The 25,375-nt window shown below is 37.1% G+C and overlaps 1 protein-coding gene across 1 annotated transcript in view; it reads left to right on the top strand.

Annotated features, from left to right (window-relative positions):
• Kctd16 (potassium channel tetramerization domain containing 16) overlaps positions 1 to 18,650 on the top strand; it is a 278,514-nt gene extending 259,864 nt beyond the window's left edge. The window contains exon 3 of the mRNA XM_074076745.1: positions 6,837 to 18,650. Coding sequence (XP_073932846.1) covers positions 6,837 to 7,291 — 455 coding nt within the window. The 3' untranslated portion in view covers positions 7,292 to 18,650. The remainder of the gene's footprint in view (positions 1 to 6,836) is intronic.
• The last annotated feature ends 6,725 nt before the right edge of the window (positions 18,651 to 25,375 follow it).

The raw sequence follows: 25,375 nt of genomic DNA, 5'->3' as shown, positions 1-25,375 counted from the left end.
AAACCTGAAATTTAAAGACTTCCAGGGCAGGCAAAACCAAGTTTAATTTTAGCTGAGAAAAGCTAAGGCTAAGATGAGGAAATAACATAAGGGAGAAAACAAGCAAATAGCAAAAAGGACCTGGAAAATGGAATAAATGTGTCATCAAGGAATGCTTAAAAGAGCAAGGCTGTAGTCCAGGGCTTTCTTGCTTTATGCAAATCATTGCATTGCTCTAAAAGTTAACACATGAAAAGTCTGAGCTGTGAGGGTATGTCTGATTATTACCAAATAGGGAAACCTTATATAGAGAGGTGATAGGAGGAATGGTGAGGAAAGTTAATTTTTATTTAAGTTGTATAACTTTAGGTATTTTTTACAGTAATAAATCATATGAATGGTGACCAATTTCTATACATACATTTACATGTAAACATATATCAACACATACATGTTTGACATTTTGTATAGGCCTATTGTATTTGCCATTATCCCTATTGGTCACTATGTTTTTGTTACACTTGTGTCAAATGGCTAATGACATGCCTAAATATTTTCTATTCTAATGAACTTTGCATGTCAGAATGATCTATCCCTTTTTTTAATGGCAAGAAGTTTACTCTCTTTTGTAGACAAACACATACTTTAAATTGTTTCCTATTGCATTCATTTGTCCTACTGGGCATCCTGCAGTCTGACCTGCATGTATCCTGCAGTGTACCCTAGAATTCAGAAGGAAATTAACACAGTTCTACAGCCTAGTTGGAAAGCAGACAGTAAAATAATAAACCTAGAAACATCCATAATTGTACCTTACGGTGCTGTGTAAACAGGGGACAGGAGGTTGAGACAAGCTTAAATTGGGAGATAGACAGGTAAAGTCACTTGGAAAAGTTATGTTTAAGCTGAGTTCATGAGGATAAGAACAAGCTAAGCAGTTGAACAACATAAGGTTATGTATTGCTGGCAGGGAAGAACAAATTCAAAACCCTGAAGTATAAACTTAAGGTGGCCAGGTAGGAAGTGAACTGATGTGATGGCTTTCTTTATTTCCATGACAGCATGCATTGTAACAGGTCAAGAGCAGTGTTCTTCATTTCTTTTTTCACCTCTTGCAGCATTGGTGTGCTGTTATTAAGGTGTTGCCGCTCAGATCTAAATCCACACCTCTATGTTCTGCTTTGAGATGCCAGGGTTGGAATTCAGGTTCAACCACTCTGACCATCCCTTTCCTTTGCCCTGCTGGCTTCCTGTTAGATTATATCAGTAGGGGGTGCTAGAGAAAGCTGTGAGACATGAGGGAACGAGGACTCTGCTTGCTGCTTGCAGCTACCAGCATCAACTTAGCTTTTATTTACTCCAAAGGCCATGGGCTTTCCCCACTCCTCTGCGATAATCCTCAGAGTCAGACCCTTCAGGTAACCAGCTGCAGCAGGGCAGAGTGTGGTTGTCAAATGTCTGGGCTCCTCCCCCGGTTGCCTCTCCTGAACTTTTAGGCTCTGGTGACTGCATCCTCCTCTTTTGTCTTAAGGATCATAGATGCATTCTGCAGTCACTATTCTTGTCTCTTTAGTGTCATCTTGTTGCCTTTTCTCTCCTCCAATATCTGTTTAAATAGCGTCTTATGTTAAATTCTCCCTGTTAAGATAATTGACTGTGTGTCTATTTTCCTGAATGGTTTTGCTGGATGCATGGATGGTTTAACTGTCTGCTCATGCCCATCCTTGCCACCTCTTAATGCGGAGCCTCAGCTGCGCCCGTCCAAGGCAATGTCCATGATGAAAAATGTCAACTACAAAGCAAGAAATGATGATCGTCAAGCTTGAAGATGCATTTTTTTTCCCTCACAAGCCTATTCCCAATCTCCACTCTGCAATGTCTTTTCCAAGGTTAGCAGAATTATAAAAACATCAATTTGGCCATTATTGACTTTTCAGCTGGGATACCAAAAAAGTCTTTCAGCAGCCTCGATAATTTAAATCTGGCCACCTAGCTCCCAGACTGGCAGGCTCCTACATCATTGACAGAGAAGACGGGGAAAGCAGTTTTCCAAGCTGTTGCTGTAAATGCTGTGCATTGTGTCCACAGCCATTAGCAGGTGGAGAATTTGAAGTGTGGGTAGATTGCAGAGCTGCCTCTTTTAAAAATGCATAAGCACTTTGCGAGTTTGCTAAGTCATATTTCACTCAACTGGGCTTGAATTTTTCATAGCGGAGAAATGCTTTGTAGTGTTTTCTCTTGTACTTTGTGTGTGTGTGTGTGTGTGTATGTGTGTAGGTACTGGGCTTTGAACTCAGTACTCTGGGCTTGCTAGGCAAGCATCTACTGCTTGAGCCATGCCTCCAGCCCTTTTTGCTCTGGTTATTTTGGAGATAAGGTCTCATTTCTTGCCCTGCCAGCCTGGACCATGACAGTCCCATTTTATACTTCCCAAAGTAGCTGGGATAACACGCCCAGCTCTTTTCCCATTGAGATGGAGTCTTACAAACTTTTTTGCCCAGTCTGGCTGGAACCACAGTCCTTCCAATTTCAACCTCCCTCGTAGCTTGGAATGACATGGCATACTGCCATGCCTAACTATTGGGTGGGAGGAGGGTTGCTAAGTTTTTGCCTTGGCTGGCCTCGAACCACAGCCCTCCTAATCTCAGCCTCACAAGTAGCTAGGATTATTGGCATAAGCCACTATACCTGGCTTAGATTTAGGTTTATTTTTAATGTACATTTTCAAGTAAAATTTTAATCTGGAATACCATCTATTGTGAAATTTTAAACACTGCACTGTAAAGACTTCTTTCCAAAACACATCCTCAGTTCACACTCCCATGATAAAATCTGTCTGTGCTGTGGTTACTTTCTACCGCCATTCCAAATCAGACATAATTAAATACTCAAAGCACATTTTCCTGTTGTGTCTTTCCTAACATGATATTCCATCCATGGATAAGTGCTGATTGTCCAGAATATTGGTGGAAACATAATAATATCTGAAAAGTTCCCCATTATTTTTTTAATGTAGAATGGTGTCTGGCTTATGTTTGGGTGTGCTGAATACTTATTCTATGCCACAAACTATGAAACATACTTTTTAAATTAAACATTAATTCATTTAATTTCTTAAAACACACATAAAAAGAAACTATTAATTGCTTTAATTAATAAAAAACTGAGTCTCAGAGAATTAAAGTTATTTATCCAAAGTTCCACAGTGAGGTCTGACTCTGGAACCTGAAATTTGTTTTGCTATGTTATTTACTTGACATAATTCAATACATGTGTTTGGCACATTCATTCATTCGTTCTTTCATCAAACATTTATCAAACCTCAATCATGTATTAGGCAGGAAAAACAGTATAATATCCAACTAAATCAGCAATAGCTTATCAAAAATAAGGTGGAGGACTGGGAATATACCTTAATGGCAGAGTGCTTGCTTAGTATGTGTGAGACGTGCATTTGATCCCCAGCATCACAAAGTAATAATAATAATAATGATGTTCAATTAGGCTCTTTAACCAGTAATTAGTTAATAACCCCTAAAAGGCAATAGATTTTCTGTTTCTTAAAATATCAGTAAATCAGGTTTTTCTTGGAATGAAATGATTTTCTTCCCACATCTGGCTAATCAATTGTAACCTATTTTTTTCCCAAATGTAGAAAATTATTCCAGCCAGTTTTGAAACCTCAGCAAATTGAAAGGGAAAGTATGTTGCAATTTGAAGCACCAGGTACTTATAAAATGTTTTTTTGCTATAGTTAGGGGATGGGATTCTAGAATGCCCTGAGGTGGAGAACTGACCTTTCATGGGCCTTTTCAAACTTTCCAGGGCCTGTGAGCACATCTCAGTGGGGCTGCAAGAGCAAATGTCTGGTACTTTCATCTTTTTTAAGTTCTGATTTAAAACCTCTTCACTTGCAGATAAGTTCTTGGGAAGAGGATAGTGAGGCAGACAATGCTTCCACAAAAGAGATGGGGTGCTTATATTCTCAAATTAATTTTTTTTCAAATTTCACTATGAATGACTCTTCATACATTACTACAGCTGGATTATATTAATCCCATCTTCTTCCTTGATATCAAAATAATATGTAGGCCTCCCAAGCCATTTTATGAATAATCTTGCCAAAATGGTAAAATATTCAAGTGTTCTTATGAAATACAGTGCGGAAGTGTGACAGGCTACACTAAAATTAAGTTGTTGAATTTCCCTTTAAGGGTGATAGTGCTTAGAATAAGTGAAAGGTAATACTTCTATTTGCCTGGAAGCTGGAGGATCCCAGCTGACATTTAAATACATGGTCATTTCAGCAATTCAGTGTGGTGGTAGGAGGTGAGGAAGCAGCAGCGGGGCCAGGCTCCAGGCTTGGTATGTGGGGGAGGTGGCATGCAGCTTTCCATGTGAATACACAGGGATCCCTCACCTGAGGCATCCTTAAAATAATTTGAGACAAGACTCGGGTTTCCTCTGGAGTCCACTGAAAGGAATGACTTCCACAGAGAAGGTAACTGTTGAGCAGAAAGACACAGGGCTCACATTTCCACTAGCTCAGCGTGGTTTATGGGCAAAATATTGTTGACATCTTGCTTTAAGGTTAATTGGGCAAGTGTGTCCAGGAATATATATATATATTTTTCTTTCTCTTTTCTATACTCCCCCTCCTCTTCCTGCTTCTTTCTTTTCAATGCTACATTAGATTTCTGAGGTTTCCCCAACAGGATCAAATTAGGTAAGCTCTCGTCTGATGCGATTACTTTTCCTTCGCCCAATTCATTGAAACCATTTCTCAACTAAGTCATATTAGCATAAGGATGGCTGGGTTTCAGGAGGCAGAGGCAGATTCTGCCTACTAAGGGTGAGAAACGATCCCTTCAAAATCCATGCTGGCAGGCAGAAGCCATTTTCTTTTGTAGATATTTTCAGTCACCAGCTGGTCCATGTTGAGTAGTTTCTCTACTGCATGGAAGATGCTTATTTGTAATAGCTTGGGATAACTGCGATATTTCTGCTGTTGTTATTCTTTTTGGTTAATTGGATTATTGCATTTAATTTAATGACTATATAAATACAATGATTAGTAGGTCACATTTTAGAAAGTGGCTTGAAAGAGCAGGCAAAAGTTAGAAATACTTCTGTGGTTGTGATTTACAGGAAATTTTTTAAACTTCCTCTGGAAAAAAAATTTCCTAAGTTGCTCTACATGTTTAAATCATTTAGCTATGCAAAGAATAGGCGTTACAAAAGAAGATAGAACACTGCTTTTAGTGTCATGTTTAAGTTTCTCCTACTTTGACCATATTTGAAATGACAATAGCGTGACCTATTATTCACAAGAGTAAGATGAAGTGAGGTTAAAACTAGTTCTTCTTTAAAACATATAAAAATACTAGACATATTCTTGTTTTCAATATTAGTAACATACAGGGAATTAATTTTGCTTTCCTTTTATGGTTTCAGTGCAAACCATATGAAGTGTCCAGCCAATAACATATGATTGGTGAATAGTATTAAGTTCATGACTCCAGAAAGATGGTGGCTATTTAAAAGGTGGAACCCTGGGAGCAGGGACTTATGTTTAGAAAATTCCTTGTGCCACGATTGTAGATTCTTCTAGTTCATAGAGCCACCAAATGTAGCTGAAAAATTGCTCTGTCTCTAAATGGTTGAATGCAGTTTTATGAGTCAAGACTTAAGGGAACAAAGAGAAAAGGACTCACACTGGCTTAAAAATAAAATGGAATTTAGTGGATCATATAACTGAAAAACCCACTGACAAGCCTAGTTTCAGGCTTGGCTAGATCCAGGTGCTTAAAAGTTATTAATAAGATACACTCTTTTATTGATTTTTAACACTGCATCTTGGGCTATTTGCTGAGACTTCAGCAATGAATACTTCACTATGTCCACATTAGGAAACTCATGGTCTAGTAGCTGAAACGCATAGAATTGTGACAGAATGCATCATGTGCAATAATAGAGGCCCTAAAAAATGTAGTCATAACTCAAAGGGAAAAAAGTCAAATATTTTTAAAGAGAGGTAAACAAGACCATGAGAGGAAATTTCAAACTTGAACAGTATTTTGAAGGAAAAGCTAGAATTTAACACACAGGGAAATTTTTTTAAATTGTTAATTACCTTGGTTATGACATTTGGGATTGCTATATTCAAGTCCCAACTCTTTTACTTAGCAATTGTACAAACTATGGCCAAGTTTCTTAAACTCTCAGGGTCTTAGAGTTTCCACGTACAGAAATTAGAAGTGGAACTATTGAGTTCATAGAATTATAATGATGATAATTGGTGTGCAGAGCTTAGTTGGAGCTGTCAAAAAATCAAGCCCTCCTTGACAGGTCACTGTGATTCTCCCTGTCATACCTGACTGCTATTACTGGGAGCTTTGGATTAAGGGTAACATCAGCCATGATAAAATTGACTAACATCTACTGAGTGCATCCTGTATGCCACACACTGAATTTCACTTGACTTATCTAAATCCTTTCTATAACTCTAGATAGTAGGAAAATTATTATCCTCATCTCTCTAATAAGAAAACTAAAACTTGAAAATTTTTAAGGGGTCTGACATGGTAATAAGGTTGATAAATGGTGGAGCTGGGTATTCCTATCTAGGCTTGTCTGATTCCAGTACCCCTGGGTTTAAGCATTGTACTATGTATCACAGCACACTATTACATAAGTATGTTCCTTGATGGACCTGGCTTCTGGGTACTGCAGTTGCCACCTCATTTCTTCTAAAAGCATTGTTCTGTGATATGTGCCTGTATGTGTTCAAGTGCTGTGCTGTTACTCCATGCAGAGCTAGCTGGCACTAATCCCTGTGTACTGTGCTTTTCTTGCAGGTGAGCCTTCAAGATGGTCATCCTCGCATTGTGATTGCTGCTGCAAGAATGGCAAGGGTGACAAAGAAGGGGAGAGTGGCACATCCTGTAATGACCTCTCCACTTCCAGCTGCGACAGCCAGTCGGAAGCCAGCTCTCCCCAGGAGACGGTCATCTGTGGGCCTGTGACACGCCAGACCAATATCCAGACTCTGGACCGTCCCATCAAGAAGGGCCCAGTCCAGCTGATCCAACAGTCAGAGATGCGGCGGAAAAGTGACCTGCTCAGGACTCTGACTTCAGGCTCTAGGGAGTCGAACATGAGCAGCAAAAAAAAAGCTGTTAAGGAAAAGCTCTCAATTGAGGAAGAGCTGGAGAAATGCATCCAGGATTTCCTAAAGATCAAAATTCCAGATCGGTTCCCTGAGAGAAAACACCCTTGGCAATCTGAACTTTTACGGAAGTATCATCTATAGGGCAGGGCTAGGGGGTGGGAGAAGGAAAAAAAAGTCACCATTTTGAAATAAACCTTCTAAAAGAAATTCGTATTTTAAAGAAAAACTAACACCTAATCATACACATTTGTTAGAACACAATAGTCCATGATATATGACTGCCTACTTTACCTAATTCACCTTAACATATAAATCCACAGGGTAGATTTCTTTCCAAATGCGGGAATACAAGAAAACTCGTTCATTGTTGTTGTTTGTTAATTTGGTTCCATGTGCTGAGGTTCTCACTCTCAGTGAGAATCAGCTACATGAGAGTAGCTGACAGGCCTTGGGAGTCATCCATCCCAAAACGGGTTTTTTTTCTCTCATTTTCTACCTCCTTTGAACAAGGATATGTGGTAGAAAGAGATCTGACCCAATGGCATATGTTTGGACTTTTTTAGTTTTCTCTTTTCTTTGTTTATGGGGAGAGGGAGGGGAAATGGCAGATTTCTATGACTTTTCACTTAAATCTATATGTGCCAGTTTATATTGACTCTGAATGCATGAGTATTTGTGCAACACAAGCACAGTAAGTCTGTATATACATACAGTGCACATGACCCAGGCCAGGACATCCTTAGGGCTGCACCCCACTGCCAGCAGCCCCTCTTAGAGCATTTCAGAGAGATAAGCCTCTGACTCTTTCTTAAAATCATCTTGGGCAGGTTTCCCAGCTGCTCTTGGCAACACTTTCTAATGTCGAATAGCCCTCATCATCAACAAATTGTCTTCCTTATTTTGAAATTAATGCTCTCAGGCTCCATTTTACTGCTTTGCTCTTTCTCTACATTAGGAGAAGGTGAGAAGAGCTAGTCAAACATTATTCATATTAAAAAAGCAAACAAACGTTCATATCCACAAACATAACTACCAAATGACCTTCACTCAGCCTTCTCCACCCTAATATTGAATTATCACCCTTCTCTCAATATTTCTGAGTTCTTCCTTGCTCACATTGTAATGATGGGGATTTTCTACGTAAAACAGACATATTATTTCTATCCCTGTAAGTTGTGGTGTTAAGAACAGCACACAATTATTTGAATAACAGCTGTCCTTTTGTTTGTTTGTTCTCATAAGATTTTTAATCTACAAAGCTACATTGTTACTTGTTTATAGCTCGTTTTGGTTGCCTATAGGATTTTGGGATTTGGCTGTGTCCATACTAGGATTTAGTTGTCATTTTTATGGTATCTATAAGAACCCAAGAAGGGGACTGGAACTCCAAAGTCCATGTTTTGGCTTTGTAAACTATCTGTTTTGATCACACCCTTGATCTGTATGGACACAGTCAAAAAAACCTTATTAATAGCCATCCATCCATGTGACTCTGTATATCCTGTTGCTGTACCAATAGTTCTTTTGTAGACTTGTGCTAAATGAAGGTTAAAAGACCAGTTTTAATTTTCAGCATTCCTCGTGCATTTCAGAGATAACTGAAAAAAATGATTTGTCAATTATTAATTGCGTGCCAAGCACTGCTAAATTTTTTGTTGTGTGTGTGAGCGTGTGTATGTGTTTCACAAGTAATAAAGGCAACTGGATGATGTCTATAGGAGGGAAAACTAACCAGTTTCTTTCTGAAAGCTTTCCATTGATGCACATTTATTATGTAAGGGATTCTGTATTGATTTCTGTTATTAATGTCCATTAATATATGGATATCTTTCTGAATTTTTGTAATTCTTGCCTATACTGATGGGCAATAGACTCAATCAATGTCCTATTGTCCTGATGTTTTAAATGGAATTTAACGTTTTATTTAGGTGAAAAAGAAAGTTTATTCTGGGAGCTGAGTTGTCAAGAAAATTATAATTTACAAATTTTAGTGGTATTCTTTTATGTATAAATATACTAGCAGATATTTGATCTTAACTACAACATAGCTTTGTTTGTAAAGTCTACCAATATGTTTTTATTCTTTTCAATATTTCTTGATGGTGCATTAAAATACCATCATTCTAATAATAGAGTATATTGGAAATAATAATGAGTTTACTAAGTCAAGAAGAAGTTGGATTTGAGACTCGTGTTGGTCAAATAGTCATTGACTGAAAGAGCTAGCAAAGAATTTGGGGTCTAAGTAAATTAGCCAAAGTTCCCATTTCCTTAAATTTCAAACCTGACTATAATGGTATCAAGACAGAGAGACACTAGAGTAAGAACTGAAGTATTGAGTTGGCAGCTAACCCACTACTTCTACTACATTCTTCAATTTAATGCTTGCAAAAAGTGCTCATGGCACTGGTCCTCCACCCCTGACATAATTTTTTTTCTGCACAGGCACTTTTTAAACTCCTAGTAAACAAAATTAGTAATAGAAATTTGTTTAAAACAACAGCAATACAACACTTTTATTCTGGGCTGGCTCTAAAGTGACATCTACCCTTGATAGAAAGTCTAAATAGTTAAGCATAATAACAGCATGGTGTTCATTTTTGTGGGTGTTGGTATTGAGCTGAATATTAATGAGTAAAGGCTCTGAAGAGACAACAAGAACCAGAAAGTCTTAGGTCCTTCTTGGAGTGGAGTTATCAAATGTGGTCCCCGTGGCCTGCAACATTGGAAAACAATCTGGGTAAGTGAGTTATAAGATTAAATGTTCTGGTAGTCAGGCCCATTTCACTGAAGTTAAAATAGTTTTTAGAAATTTTAGTTAAGTGAATAATATATACAGAATAACTCACACAGTTCACATCTTAAACACTTGCTATAATAAGGGCCATAGATTGCTAATGTGGAGAAACTAATGGTATCAGATGGGTCAAATGAATGGGATAAGTCCTATGTGTTGAGACTCAGTTTAGGTTTTCTCTTGGGAACTTCTGCAATGCTAACTCCAGTAACCTTGGAAAGAACACATTCCCTAAAAATGCATAGGTCTCCTGTAGTCAGGAATATATTTAGGAAGTCATCCTATCCTATCCACTACCAAAAAGGTAGTGGTCTGCATTCAGCAGGAAATGAGGAAGACAGGAAAAGAAAAATGCTACATCATTATAGTTGTGTACTCTACCTCCTTCTGCTAAAAAAAAAAAAACAAAAACATGGCACTGAGATATAGGTATCCAACCAACCAAGGTCAGTGGCTCCCAAAATAGGCAGTGACATTTTCCTTTGTAACTATAAGCACATATCCCTTATTGGAAATGCATGCCGGGTGATTTAAAATAAAAGGGGAGCAATACACAATCATAAGCATTCTCTTTGCTCTTCATTCTTCCATAATTATGTCTATTCCAACTGATTCATTTACGGGAGACACATTGACTGAAGGGGGACTGACACAGAATTATTCACTTTTCAGTTGGCCTTGTTCAATTCAGAGGCACCTTTCTCCATAGGTACAGGTACATTGCGCATTCTGGATTTTCTTAGTTACCACTGCTTGTGCTTCTGGGTTGCTTTTGCTTCCCTGGATTTTATATCCCTCTTTGAGTGGCCTTTGTCAATGTTAAGAAAAACATGTTCTGGTGAGAGAAAGAAAAAGCATATATAATGTTTTGCAAAATTACTTGACACCAGTTCCCACAATGGGAGTCAACATTTGATCCTCACACATTTTCCTTTTCTATAATTTCAATATTCCAATCTTGTGTCTAGTGGATTAATCCAGCGTATTTGAGTACTGGCATTTTCGGCTATTAGATACATTGTTTTGGAATTTGACTAATGTTGGCCTTCTAGATGATCTTTGCTAGAAATAATAAAGATATTTTCTGTGAACTTTTAGGAAGAATTCTTTGTCACCTCCATTTGACAGAGCAATTTTCTAAGGAAAAATGAAGGGAGATATTCCCCCCTGGTGACTGTGGCAGATAAATTTTTTTTTCCAATTTGCATGCTGGCTTGTAGGTTTAGTATGGGCTATTTCTCCCTTTAATGTCTTGGTATTGTTGGCATCTTGCAACCTTGATGGCCCACTGTTCCAATTTATATGTTTTCTTGGAAGAATCAGAGTGAGCATTCTGCATTCTGAGTTACAATGGAGTAAGGTGTCATTTGTTCAAGACTGTGCAATGATTAATATCTGCACAGAAATTAGACCAAATGAAAACTGCTGGAATGTGTTTGATTTATATTGCCTTCATCACGCTGATTTTAGATGAAATAGTTATTGCTCTCCACCCCTGCTGAAAGAAAAGAGTCTTAAACTTTAATAATCATAGCCTTGTGATGCAACCACAGAGCTTACTTGTTGAAATGTCTATTTTTCTCATCTTGCTATATACATTGGAATGAAGCTTTTGCCCATTGTGACCTCTGCTGCAAATGTTTTAGCAGTGGTTCTCAATACTCAGCAAGCACAAAAATCACTTATAGCACTTTTTTAAAAGCATATGGCCTTGTCTTAACTACAAAGAGTCTGATTCAGAAACTGGAAGCAGAGCCAAGGAACCTGCATTTTGAGTTAGCATTCGTAATAATTTTATTAGAATGGTCTCTTTGAGAGACTGCTGTTTGGGGACTCTGGAAGGTCAACATTTCTCTCACTTCCTAGTGACACTTCCTCTCACTTTCTTCCCACCATAAATAAATGAAAGCATCCATTATTATTCATTATCTTAAGGGAAAAAGCCCAAAGATCATTCAAGGACTAGGGCAGAGTGACTTTCCATGATACCTTTGCAATTTCATCTGCCTCTCAAGCACAAGCCTCTCCCCATAAAGTGTGTGTTTGTGTCTCTCACCCCAAACTGAAAGCCTGTATCATTATAGCTTTATCCCTAGGTGGATGGAAGGCATATTTCTGAGTGAGACGCATCCTAATGGTACCTAACAAGGAGTAAAAATAATCACTTTTTTTCCCAAGGACTGTTGTTTCTTACTCAGTTTGAATCAGAGACTTGAGGGTGACCCATAATTTAATGTTGTATATTGCTCCAAACATGCTTCCATTAATAGCACATACAAATACGACCAAAGAAAGTATGGAATAATGAGTGAATTCTTCTATATTTCATCAATAAAATCCTGAACCACTGATCTGCTTCTCTTGTCCAACTGGACTCAAGCAGGACTATAAGGCTCTCACATAATGAAGAGACTAAGCTGTAACGTTTATTAAAAATGTGAAACAAAAAACCTATGTATAAGAATAAATGCAAAAGAAAGAGATAAAGAGTGAATTTAAAAATCCTACTAGTTCATATGTAATGACCCAAAGAAAAGTGAAGTCCTGTAATTTTCCAGTCACTCTAATAAGATGGTCATACTATAATTAGTCACACCAAAAGTAAGAAAAAGCTAGGTTATAATGTCTAATCCAGCTGGCCCTAACAATATAACAGAATAACTAGATAGATGACAAATTTCCACAAGGTATGAGAAATAAAGAATAAGAGCTTGTCATGATCACTTTCTCAAAGGAAATTGAGGAATAGTTAATGAAATTGGTGGACTTAAGCAGATAACTAACATTATTTGGTCAATATAAAAGCAAAAAATATTAATTTGATTCAGTCTTTTGCCTTCCTTCCTCTACTTCGGGAATGGGATCCTTTTACTGCCCCAACTTTCTAACTTTTAAAATGTTTCTGTTGTTTGTGAACAAATTGCATTGTTAATTGGGTAATGAATTTTAAGCCCTAGACTGTGAGTTTTGCTTTGTTTAGGGAAGTTGCTTTTAAAAAGATAAAGAAAAATGTTCTCCGACCCAGCAATTATGGGGTTGGTCCTGGAGGAGGTTGGGGTGATTACTTGTTAATCAGACTTGTTAAAGTACTGATGAGCCAACTAAAACTTAGTAAGTCTCATGTTTCTAATGATCTTCTCTAACTTGTTATTCTTAGAATTGCCCTTTAGTTAACTTACTGCATTTACACAATAAGAATCAACATAAACTTCAGAATCTCTATTCATTGCAAATGGAAGCATGGTTGATGAATTACAAATCATTAAGTGTTGTCTTATAATTGCTTCTGTGTGTGTCTGCGAGTGTAAGTGCATGTGCATATGCCTACAGGTGCCCATATGCAATTTTCAGGTTAGTGTTTGATTGGTGGTTAATGTTCATGTGAAATGCTATTCAAGTGCATGGTAGAAGTCTTGGTTAGAAAGTTTAATGGCTTTTAGTTCTGAACCATAGCCTGTCTTTACTGTGGGTGTCATTCCTTGAGAATGTTGAGTAAAACTAGTCTTCTGATATGATAAACAAACATTGCAGATTTCTGGGGGGGGGTAAAAAAAACGAACTTTTTATTTATAGAGTCAAGAGCAGCATCTTACTCAAATAAACTGATAGATGAGTAAATAAATAAATATATACATAAAAATAAATTAAACAAATAGGAAAGAAGAAGAATGTGGCCTTAGGGGTTGTATCCAGGGCCTGTGCCTGCTGGATCAGCACTCTATACTGAGCTACCCCTTCAGCCCCTAAGGAAGCATTTTTTTGTGAACTACAACAGATACTGAATTCACATTAATTATCAGTGGTTTTTCTCAATTTCAGCCAGCTGTCAGTTTATCTTTTTATACAAACAGAAACAATGTCAAAATACACTTTTTCTTCTAAATACATGGGTTGTATGCATTTAAGGAAGTAGTTCTCAGCCTCACTCAGGGATCTTTTGGCAATGCCTGGAGACATTGATTGTTGTAGTTAAGAGTTGCTGCTAACAAACTAATGGGTAGAAGCTAGAGATGCTGCTAAAAGTCCTAGAATGCAGAGAAAAGCCCATACCCAGAAAGACTTCCTGGTTAAGATATAGAAGAAAATAGAACAATAATTATTAGTTACCAAGTTAAGTGCCTATAGGGTTTATTTGAGTTAGATACAATTATCTCTTTATACAGATGTGAAAGCTGAGCTTTAGAGAGAGAGAAAGATGTCATTTTTCCCTGGGGTTCTGATGATGATGAGGCAGGCCCAAAGTTCAGGTTCTGTGCATTCTGCTTCAATATTTGTGACAAAAATTATACTTTATTGATATTGTCAGATTTACAACAGCTAAATGTGTAGGTTGTGAAGCACTTGGGAACCTTTTAGGCTACATGACTGCCTTGAAAATTTTTTAAAGTTGATCAACAGTAGACAACAAGGTGCTAAGAAATGAAACCAAAAAGGGGGAGAAAATTGTTAGAGTGGGCCAAGGATTTCATCATTGTATACTTTCTTTGGGTTGAACAGTCACTGACTAACGATGATATTTGGATCTTAGAACATATATTTCCCAGTCCTGCTCAGGGCTGGCTCTCATTTTTCAAACATATGACAAGTCTGAGGACAAGTGCTGGATTCTGAGTCTTATTATTTAGTATGCATGTACTGACTTTATTGGGATGCAAATAAAAACATTTGTGGTCTTAAATAATTACAAATTTTTCTTTTAATTTATCATCCCAATATCCCAGCAATGGAATAGAGGTTATGATTTGACTTTCATTCTATCCCCATCTTATGCAAGGGAAACAAGATAAGAAAATTTAAATCAATTATTCAGATATTTATTTGTTGATTTCAGAAAATATTTGTAGAGTGCAGACAATGTATAGATAGATATTATAATGTAATAGAGAATCAAATTTGGGATAAAAAGCTTGAATTCTTATCACCCAAATCCCAGAACAACGTTATTTCTATATGAGGTTCTGATCAGCAGTCTAGAATTACAGCTTAAACATTAAGCTATAAGTAATATGTATTAAGGATTTATTATTATATGCCAGTAACTCCTCTAAGTGTTTTATATGCCTTATCTCATTAAATCCTACAACCCAATGAAGTAGGCCCTGCCACCTTCCTCTTTCTTACAGATGATGTCAGTGAGGCTCAGAAAAAGTATCACTCACAAGTCCGTAACTCAACAGTGGCAAAGCCATACTTTCATCTGGATTTATGAGACTCCAAAAACAGACTACTTAACTATCTTATGTAATTTCTTCTCTTTTTTTTTTCTCCTTGGGAATTTGCTTATTTCTTGTCTCTTCTCTAAGCAAAGGCTAGCCAGGTTATCTTAGCCTGATGTGCTTTCTGAACGTTATTAGTTATTTTACATTGCAAATACTACTAGGCATGCATTTCCTGAGGACATAAAGGAAAGGAATATTTGGAGGACAGTTCTTTCTGCCACAGGCTGTACTTGATGCCACAAACTGTATCAAGGGACAGCAATGTAGAACTATTATCTGTAAATTATGGATACTCTATGAAACCTAAGTGGTAGGCTAGCCTGCTTGCTGTGCTATGTACAGATGCCTGGGCAAGCTTCTGGAAAAGTAAAATAGGCGATGAACATGTGAATGTGTGTTTATAAAGACGTGTCTACGAATCTCCTATCTTTACCTTCTGGATTTTAAAAAATTATCAGTTTTTCATTCAAGACAGGTCAGAAAACCAAATGAATTGGCTGACCCTAGCATCTCATCATTACTCTTCTAAGTTGGAGGAAAAAAGGCAGTTGTAGGAAAGAAACCGCAATGAAATGTGTGTGTGTGTGTGTGTGTAGTATATGTGTATTGTGTTGTGTGTGTATTTGTTTATAAATTACATGTACATGTGTATATATGTACATCTATATAAATGTATATATATAAATATCTATCTATCTATACAGATGTATACACATAAATTCATAGCTTGAACCTTTGAACTTTTGAGTTTAGGAAACATTATTATCACAATTTATGTTTGGTTTCCTAGATAGTGTAATGTACTTCTGATTTCTAAATTCTTTTCCACTGCAAGTGTATATATTTATATGTAGTAAAGAGAATATGATAAAAAAAATAGATTTAACACTTATGGAAACAAAACCAAACAAAAGTGCATTTAAAGAAATGCCAAGCTTATAAAAACTGGCTTTCTTACCAAATCATTTGTTAGAATTTCAAACTATGTTTCAAACTTGTTCATTCCAAAAACAGCAACAAGAAAATCCACCAAATGAATAATGATGATATTTAGGAAGAAAAGAAAGAACATCTAAGGTGTATGATAGCACATATCAATGGCTATTGCCCTAATGCAACTTCACTTACTGATTGATTAATTTGCTATGTCTTACTGATTTCACCTTATCATTCATGAGGTTCTCTGTGACCTACATGATTGTAGGTGCAGCTAATTGTTGGTTTCATTATTTTGAAGTTATAGTAAAGAAGTATAATATGCACATTGTAAATAGTAAAGTTCAAGGGTACATTGTAATAATAACCAAACACTCTCTAGTTTCCTGCAAAGAACCCTTTCAGCTTATTTACACAAATACCAAAATCCTTTCTCAAAGAAGGAACAACATACAGTCAAATGAAAGAAAACATTACTTACCTGTTTTGACATCATAGGACTTAACAATCCAATGACTTGATTCTGGGGACCATTAAGCATACAGTAAGTTATGTTCTCATGCATAGCCATGTGCTTTGCATATTATTGAAGAATGTGAAAAGTGTTTGAAGTTAATCTATGCAAGCAGAGCTTCCCTGTTGCTCCTTCAGATCAGTTTGTATACACACAGCCTAACCCTTCAGAAAGGTACCCTGTGTCCTGGTCTAGGGCTCAGTGGATAGATTAAGCACAGACTCCTCCTCCTAGCAACCTATCGGGTATACCCAGAAACTAGACACTCTTGTGAACTAATCTGTCCAGGTGTGATCTTATGTATTTCTGAAATACATAAGAAATTCCCCTTTTTTTTAGTAATTAAATGCTGTACTGAGATTTAAGGACCCTTGAAAAAGTGACTGTTTTTCCCAACACTTTGAAGCAGAGGGGAGGTTTTTACATCATCCTGATTCCAAGTTCCCTTGCCATTTTCTTTCATTTACATATTTTTAATCCCAAAGGAGAATGTTGAATCAGGAGAATTCTGTTTAGTTTAGAGGATGACAGATTAAGGTTTTTTTTTTTTTAAATCATGCAGAGTCGGGGGTTCAGGGTGCCAAAATTCCTCGTAATTCCGTTTCTGCTCTAAGGAAATGGAATCATGAATTCCTAGAAAGGGATCCTACTTAAAACACAGAGAAACACCACCTTGGGGAGTTTCATTTCAGAGAGTCCTAAAAATTGTTAATAGACTCTGCTTTTAGTGGGTCACTCTTCAGACAGGTAGTGTGTTCAGTTTAGTCTGTCAAATAAGGAATCTTTGTGATGATGGAAGAAAGAAATGTAAGTAAAAAAATCTTAAAATCTTGTTCCCCACATTTTTCGTAACCAGCAGAGCACTGGGTAGACCCTAATAAGTAAAATGATTTGTCCAAGTGTAAATCACCTCAACACTTACAAAATTAAGGACCCTATTGATCAGATTATCTGGAGATCACCAAACATATTTTACCAAGGATCATCAAGCTCCTCTTTATTTCTGTGATGCTTTGAATGTGATGTCACCTCAGACAGAGGAGTCTGAATTTTGCTGTAATTAACACTGAGTGGTGATTTTGGGGGCCTTGCTCATGTTATTTTTTCCTGACCTCATTCAAGCACTTGATGACTTGGGTCAGTTTTTTGCACATTGATGTATACCAAGTGACACCCATTGAAATTACCTCTTCTCTTTCCTAATGCAGTTTGCTTGTACATAAGTGTAATGTCACATTGTTTACGGGTTCTTTTTGTGTGTAATTGTGATAGCAGATTTAGCTCAAACTTTAAAGGAATCTGTTTACTGACTGGTGTTAAAATGAATGTGCTTATTACAGTATAAACATCATTAATTATGGACTCACATGAATGCATGTCTACATGTTGTCAATTTCCAGAAGCTTGGTTATTCAGCAAAAAGTCTGCAGTCTGTGAATAGCAAATATACATAAACTACAATGACTCTAATAACTCAGTAACTGTTTTACCTTGGTATGTGACATTGTAGATTTTAGCCTGCTGTATTTCTTTCTTATCTATTAGTTTTTACAAGAGATATGTGATAAAAAAAATAGTACTAACTGCTGTCCCAGTGGAATTGCAAAAGGCAAAACCCAATAGATGGATTAACAACCCTGAGCAACATATAAACATATACATACATCTCTATGTATGTATATCTACAATGTTAATTACTGCCATCTATTCTCACTGCCAATGGAAACAAATTGGTATTTTCTTTGGAATCACTGATGGATATGGAAAGAATTAATTTGCTATTAACTGCTTTCATATTCTGTTTAGTTCTTATAGTATGGTAGATGATACAGGTACAGTATCAGTATTGTAAAATTGTGTGGTGAAAACTACAAAAGTCATATTTTAAAAGGCAGAACAGAAACTATATTTCAGATTCTTGTGTGAATATAACTACATAAATAGGTACCTATTTTTATGTGTTTCCATAAATGACTCCATTTCATATACATTGTAATTTAGCACCAATCATAATAAATCATTTGGTAACATTTAGTTGTTATACATATATTTTTTTCAGTATATATAACAGACGGATGAGTCAACATTATTTCATGCTAACTCAGTCATTTTACATGAATGATAACTACTGTTGCAATTACTTTATTTCTAATTTAGTGATGCTGCAATGGGTCAGTACCAAAAGGAGGAGGCTTACTAAGTTAGTTATTTAATACACTTAGAATGAAACTGTAATGGGTGGAAGTCCCACCTCTGCCTCTTGTTAATTGGGTGGCTTTACTCTACTTACTTCTTGTCAAACCTCATTAAGCCCTAGTTTCCTCATCTGTAAATGGGAAGTGAAATAATAGATCAGAAGATTCCTGTGAGAATTAAATTACATAATCCAAGTAAAGTATCACAATGTCTATCTAGCACATTAAATAGATGTTTAATAACTACTGCCTATTCTCATTACTATTTGCAAAAATGCAATTTTAAAGTGGTATTTAGATTCAAAATTCTACATATCTGAATAATATATATTTCCCTTTAGTTGTTTATGATATTGCCTATAGAGCTAAGTATCCCATGTGCTTTCTAATCAAAAGAGGAAATTATACAGAAAAAAAGAATTCTTTGGTTTGGAGGAGTTTCAGAAATAACTTTGCCTTTTGTAGCTATGAAGTGTGTTCAGCAGAATACTTCTGCTATGATGTGCTCTCAAACAATGGAAGAAACAGGATGATGTACAGTTCAGAAAATATAACCTCTTTTATACATCCCACTTTGTAATTTTAAAATGCTCTTTATTATATTTAAAGTCCTGGAAGGTTTTTTTCTCTTTTTTTATTAATGCACATTAATTATACAATGGGGTTTCATTATGACATTTCCATACATGCATGTAATGCACTTTGACCAAATTCATCCCCTCTATTACTTTCTTATCCCCCTTCCCATTTTAAAATAATTTTTAGTGAGTTTCATTATTCTATTTCCATACATCGATATGAAGTACTTTGAGCCCTTTTATCAGTGAAGAAACTTTGAAACATTATTTAACCCACAGTTTTCCAGACCTCTCTCCCAAGGATACTTGTAGTTTTGAGGTAGACACTTTGGGAAGTGTTAATTTAGCCCACCCCCTTCTAGTACACGAAGGAAAAGCTTATCGTCAGAGAGGGGGAGGATGTGTTACAGGTGTGGGATCCTAGGTTTTGAACCCTGTCTATGGACTCAGGCCAGGACATTTTCTCCTAAACTAATTTCGTGTAAATGACTAGCAATAGTAATGGGATTGTTATGAAGTCGTAGTATCTATTCTGCAAAGACCCAGAGTATAGAGTCATATGCAATGCTGAAAGCCAAGCAGGAAAAAGGTAAAGATCCAGTCACCACCAAGATCACTTAGGCATAAGAGTGTAGACTTTTCTGTAGACTGAGTTTCATATATTCACCACTGGGACACAGATGCTGGGCAATGCTGAACCACAGGTCACCAGAGGGATAAAAACTTATAGAGACCAGTGTGGTGTAGAGGTTTGGAGGGGATTTTCCTGTGAATTCTTGTATGGGCTTTCTCCTGAAACACTTAGCTTGTGTTGTGAAACTATAAAGTTGGTGACTTTTGAAGTCCCAGAAATTGCTTAAGTAGAGCCACTGCTTCATTAGATTTAGGATACAGGGAAAGGCTTTGCCTCCATTGCTCCAGAAGGACAGATAGAAGATCAACCTCAAGAGAAAAAGTTGTCTGCAGACTTCCTGGCTACAGCCTTTAAAAGGTGAGCAGTAGTGAGGAATTTGTCACCATTGTTTTGCCTAGATAGAAGGTAGTTTCTCCATAAATCAAGAGTTCTGAGAACACTTTCGAGATACTGTGGCATTGGGAGTAAGAGTGAACACAAGATTGCTCTCTCAACTTACCTGGGAGGCTGGAAGAAAAAGAGGGTATATAAATAGTCTAGCCAGGGATATATTGGTGGTAGATTGGGAGAATAACTTCTTGCTTGTGCTCTTTGGAAAGATTTGGGTGGAGTGTTTGCTCTTTCATCTCAGCACGGTAGTTAAAGAAGCCAATGCCTGCAGAAAGCCACTGTTCAAAAACTCATCCTTCTGACAAATGTTGTTGAACAGGCCTTGATCAGAAGGATCACAGGTTGTGGAATGAGGGCAGTGAATTGGGAAAAAAATATCACCTTCTCAGACAATACATCTCCTCCCCTCTAATTTCAATCCAAAGGCAATATCCCTTCCCATGCTTACAAAACATCCAGAGCCTCCATCAATCTCAGTCCGATGGCTGCTGTCACTGAAACAGGTCACCGTAGGTGTTCATCCCAACAGAGGGCTGCCAAACCTCCTAGCAGGCAGAACAGCTTCAGCCTCAAATAAACCAGTCTCTGTGCCTTGCCAGCCTTCAAAATAAAAACATGTCAGCAGCAGCGGCCCAGTAGGGCAGGTTTTTCAACTGCTTAGAATGCCAGAGAGTTCCAGGTGCACCCCATTGAGAAGTGATTAGCAACCTTGTCATGAAAGCACCGAAACCAAAGTCTGGGGATGAAACTCTGTTCTAGACTTGTTTTTCTCTTTCTCCTAATGCATTATATCCATTAACTTTAGGGCAGTAAAAAACTAAACACCCTCTGTTTTTTGAATATAGCTGGTATATTGAAAGTGAAATTGCTGCTCCTCTGTGACTAGGTCTGAACTCACATATGTTGCTCAAGCCTATCTGCTCCCGGGTGGATATGAAGCAATTAAATCTGACGTCTCCAAACCTAAAATCACAAAGCCACATATACCTTGTGACACAAATAAAGTTTTTCTTCTCTCCATCCTCCAGGAGAAATGCACTTGTATCTGTTATTTTCTGCTTTTCTCTTTTTATTATTCTGTTTGCTCTTCCTGCATATGGAGTACACAGTGAACATGTTTAATAAGTTATAGCATCACTTATCTACCACCACCACCATCCACAGTTTTCTGTTTCCTCATCTTAGAAGGGGAAGCACCTTTGTACTATGCCATTCCTCTTCTCATTAATTTTCACCTAGACTGGTCTACTTGGAGGAACAGCAGCAGAGGCTTTGGTAGTCTAAGATTTACCTGACATGAAATTAAGGGCAAGGAAGAAGTGAGTTAGGTGCTGATAGAGCCTATATCTTTTAAAACAGTGTTGTTCCATAGTTATTATGAATGCATGAGCTGTCCTCACCCTTCCCTTCCTGGGATGAAGTAGTTAGGCAAGCACTTCCCCTGCTAAGGTCCACAAATACACAGATTGAACGATGTATTTTCCACATTACCTGGAGCTGTACCTGTTGGTTCAGCAAGTCCAACATGAGTTTCCAATGTATTTTCAACATGAATAGAAGGACAGGGATTGGAAAGGGTGGGGAGACACTAAACTTTCTGAGTTGGTGGTGAGAAGTGCCACATTTGGCAGCAAACTTTTCTTCTAGCCTCCCACCCTGGGATGAAGGGCCTTTAATGCCTAAGAATAATCATCTGTCAGGATTGCTTTTCTTTTATTAATAAGGAGGTGAAAGTCCTCTCTCTTTCCACTTGACATTAGCAAATGTGTGAGAGTATGATGAGGCAATGAGAGATGTTTATAACAATCAGGACTGTGGGTCTGAGGCTTAAGAGGTTTTTTTCCTTATAGAGGAAATGAATAGCATGGCAAATAACTTGATCTGCTTTTTAGAAAGCTGCTGCTTACAGATCACTTTGTAAGCTCTATGCTCTCAGTAGAAGGAAGTGCAAAATATCTTCTGGCATCTTAAAGTTTGCTGTGAGCAGGTTTGTTCATAGAAAGTTTCTGAAAGTGAATGTCAATGTTTGAGATTTGGAAATGACTGCATAGTATTTCTCATAACATAACTTGTCATGCGTGTGCAGCTATCAGCTCTCTTGCATTGACATGTATGATGCTTTGAGGAAACATTGGAAATATACCAGAATAAAAGTTAACAAAATTATAAAAAAACATACTCAGGGCAGTTGTTTCTCATAGTTTGTCAGTCTTTTATTAATAAATAAATGCCATCCAAAGACAAAAACATACAAAAAGTGCCTTCCTTATTTTCTTTTTAATGACAGAGATCCCATTCTATTAATCCCAATGGAATAAAATACCTAAATGGAAAGGGGTCTTCAGGGTACATAGGATTGAGGTTCAGGGAATTTTACAAGTATTCCATCAACCTTTTGTTTTAACTTATGACTTACACTTTCTCTGTACATATTTTATTTCATAAAGGTAAATTATTTATTTTTAAACATATAAATAGCAAAAAATATGAATAAATGTCAAACAATATATAATATGCTAATAACATATGCAATTATTTGTGTGTAATACATTAGTTCTATACTAGTAGAAACGTATGTGTTGTGTTCTTTCATTTTCTGGTTACAACCTATTTTAACATTTTATGCAAACAAATTTTAGGAAGAATTTTTAAGTGAATAATTCTAGCTCCTTACTATAATAAATGCTGGAAAGAGTACAGAGCATAGGAACTGTCATACACTGCTGGTATGAGAAGAGACACACAGCTACTTGGGAAATTTGTTTCTCATTATCTAGAAAATGCAGTAAAAAGTTTCACATCGAAAACAACCTTCAGTCATAAAATAGATACAGATGAGAATATATATTTGATGACTCCATTTAGGCAATGACCGACACAAAGCTCAGTGAAGAGGTTAGAAATTCGGAAGGTAGATACTATCCAACAGAAGCAGATGGATGAACTACGGGGGTCAAATAAAGTAGCTTAATAACATTATTAAGTCTCCACTTATGATGGTTCCACTTAAGATTTTCATCTTTACAATGGCACAAAAATGACATGCATTCAGTAGGAATCATGCTCAGATTTATAAAGTTTGATCTTTTCCTGGCTGGCCAGAGGTGGTGATCCTGGGCAGTGGTGCTGATGAGCTGCAACTCCCATTCAGCCCTGGAGTCCTGAGGGTAAAAAGATCATGCTACAGTATGCTTGTTGCTTGGCTATCATGTTCAGTAGAATAGGTGTTTTATATGCATTTTCAACCGTTGATGTTTTCAATCTATAAAGGCTTCATTAGGCTGTAACCCCATAGGAAGTAGAGAATCACCTGTAGCACCTCACATTGTAAAAGTTTTGGAAACTAGAGAATGGCATGTACAATCATAATTTTGATATGTGCAATCTTAAGTTTTTGTTTCTTTTACAAATGCCTTCTGTTTTTCTGCTAATCCTGTATAATGCGTGTTTGTTAAAACAAAAACCCCAGAAGATTAAAATCTGCAACTAGAAAAGGAAGGCCACTGTAATTCTATTCCACAGAGACAAGTTCTTTTAGTTTAGTGCTTACTCAGTACTTATAAAGTTTAGTGCTTATTCTACTTGTTTTAAAATAGATCTTTTATTTTAATTGTATTTCATAAATGAGGTTTTGTTAGCTCCATCTTTTTTTTTAATCTCTTCTCCTCCCAGTTCCTTCCTCCTTGTCCTATACTGGTTTACTAATTTTTCCCATGTCTTCCCGTATACTAAACTATTTGAGAAATGAAAGTGAGTTATTATCATTTAAACTCACTGTCCATACCATACTGTCTCTTACCTTTTGTTACTGGTAACATGTTTGTTTGAAAGTTAGAAAAGGGAAATTGGCTTTGACTTGGACCCCATGGTCTTCCTTTAAGAAGCACTATTGGGAGTGTTGCATTCCCTGACCACAATAACCTGCTTACCTCATAAAAAATTGTAGAGTCATTCTTTGAATGCTTGGAGCTACAGGCCTCAATCATCTCCTACTTTGTGCTGAGTTGGGATAAGGAGATGGAATAGTGTTCAGAGGCCCTTTGAAATTACTTAGGCTGATGGTTATAAACTAGAGCCATCTTTGCTTCCTAGGGTATGTCCATAATGTGTGGAGACAATTGTAGGTATTATGCCTTGGTGGTAGCTGTGGGGGAAAGTGGGATCTGTTGGGTAAAGACCAGGGATACTGTCAAACAGTCTACAGTGCCTGCGGGGCCTCCTACAGCAAGAATTATACACTGTGAAATGTGAATAGTGCCAAGGTTGACATTGCAAATGTGAGCCATCACATGTGTGTGTGCATATGCAAGTGTATGTTGAAGGGTCGGTTTCAGTTAGTATAGAGATAACTTAAATAACATTGATTTATGATATATTTTCATCATTTCTTTTGGTGGGACTGGGGTTTGAACTCAGGGCATTGTGCTTGCAAATCACACTATATCACTTGAGCCACATCTCCAGGCCAACACATTTTCATCTTTAGGGAAGATTCCTTGGTGGAGTGGAGAGGGAGGCTTCACTCATTCCATAGTGATTCACAGGACAAAACTCCCCATCACTCAAGTAGATTGGACCTGTGAAGCAGAGTGAGGGTTACATATACATTTAGGGTATGACAAAATTAGTCCAAAAAGATCAACCAAGGTAGTCTTTCAGGAAACCAGTGAGTTAATTATCCCAGAGAGTTTGTTGGATAGAGCCCAAACTCCTTGTAAGACTGGTTGGAAGGACCTAGGAGAAAGAACAAGTGAGATGAATGAATGCTAAGCAAAAAGCACAAAGTGAAGAATGATGAAGAGGGATGGTGCTAGGGTTCAGGGAATCTAGACTCTAGTTCTGACACACAGGACTCACTGGGACTCTGGGCAAGTCATAGAGCAATGCTTCATAGACTCATGTAGAATGTTCACCATTATTTGTAAAACAAAGGCGAGTAGAAGAAAATGAACACTTATTGTG

This window comes from Castor canadensis, chromosome 6 (genome assembly GCF_047511655.1).
Source record: "Castor canadensis chromosome 6, mCasCan1.hap1v2, whole genome shotgun sequence".
NCBI lineage: Eukaryota > Metazoa > Chordata > Mammalia > Rodentia > Castoridae > Castor > Castor canadensis.
Note: the sequence above shows the minus strand (reverse complement) of the source record. Positions and strands in the feature narration are given on the sequence as shown.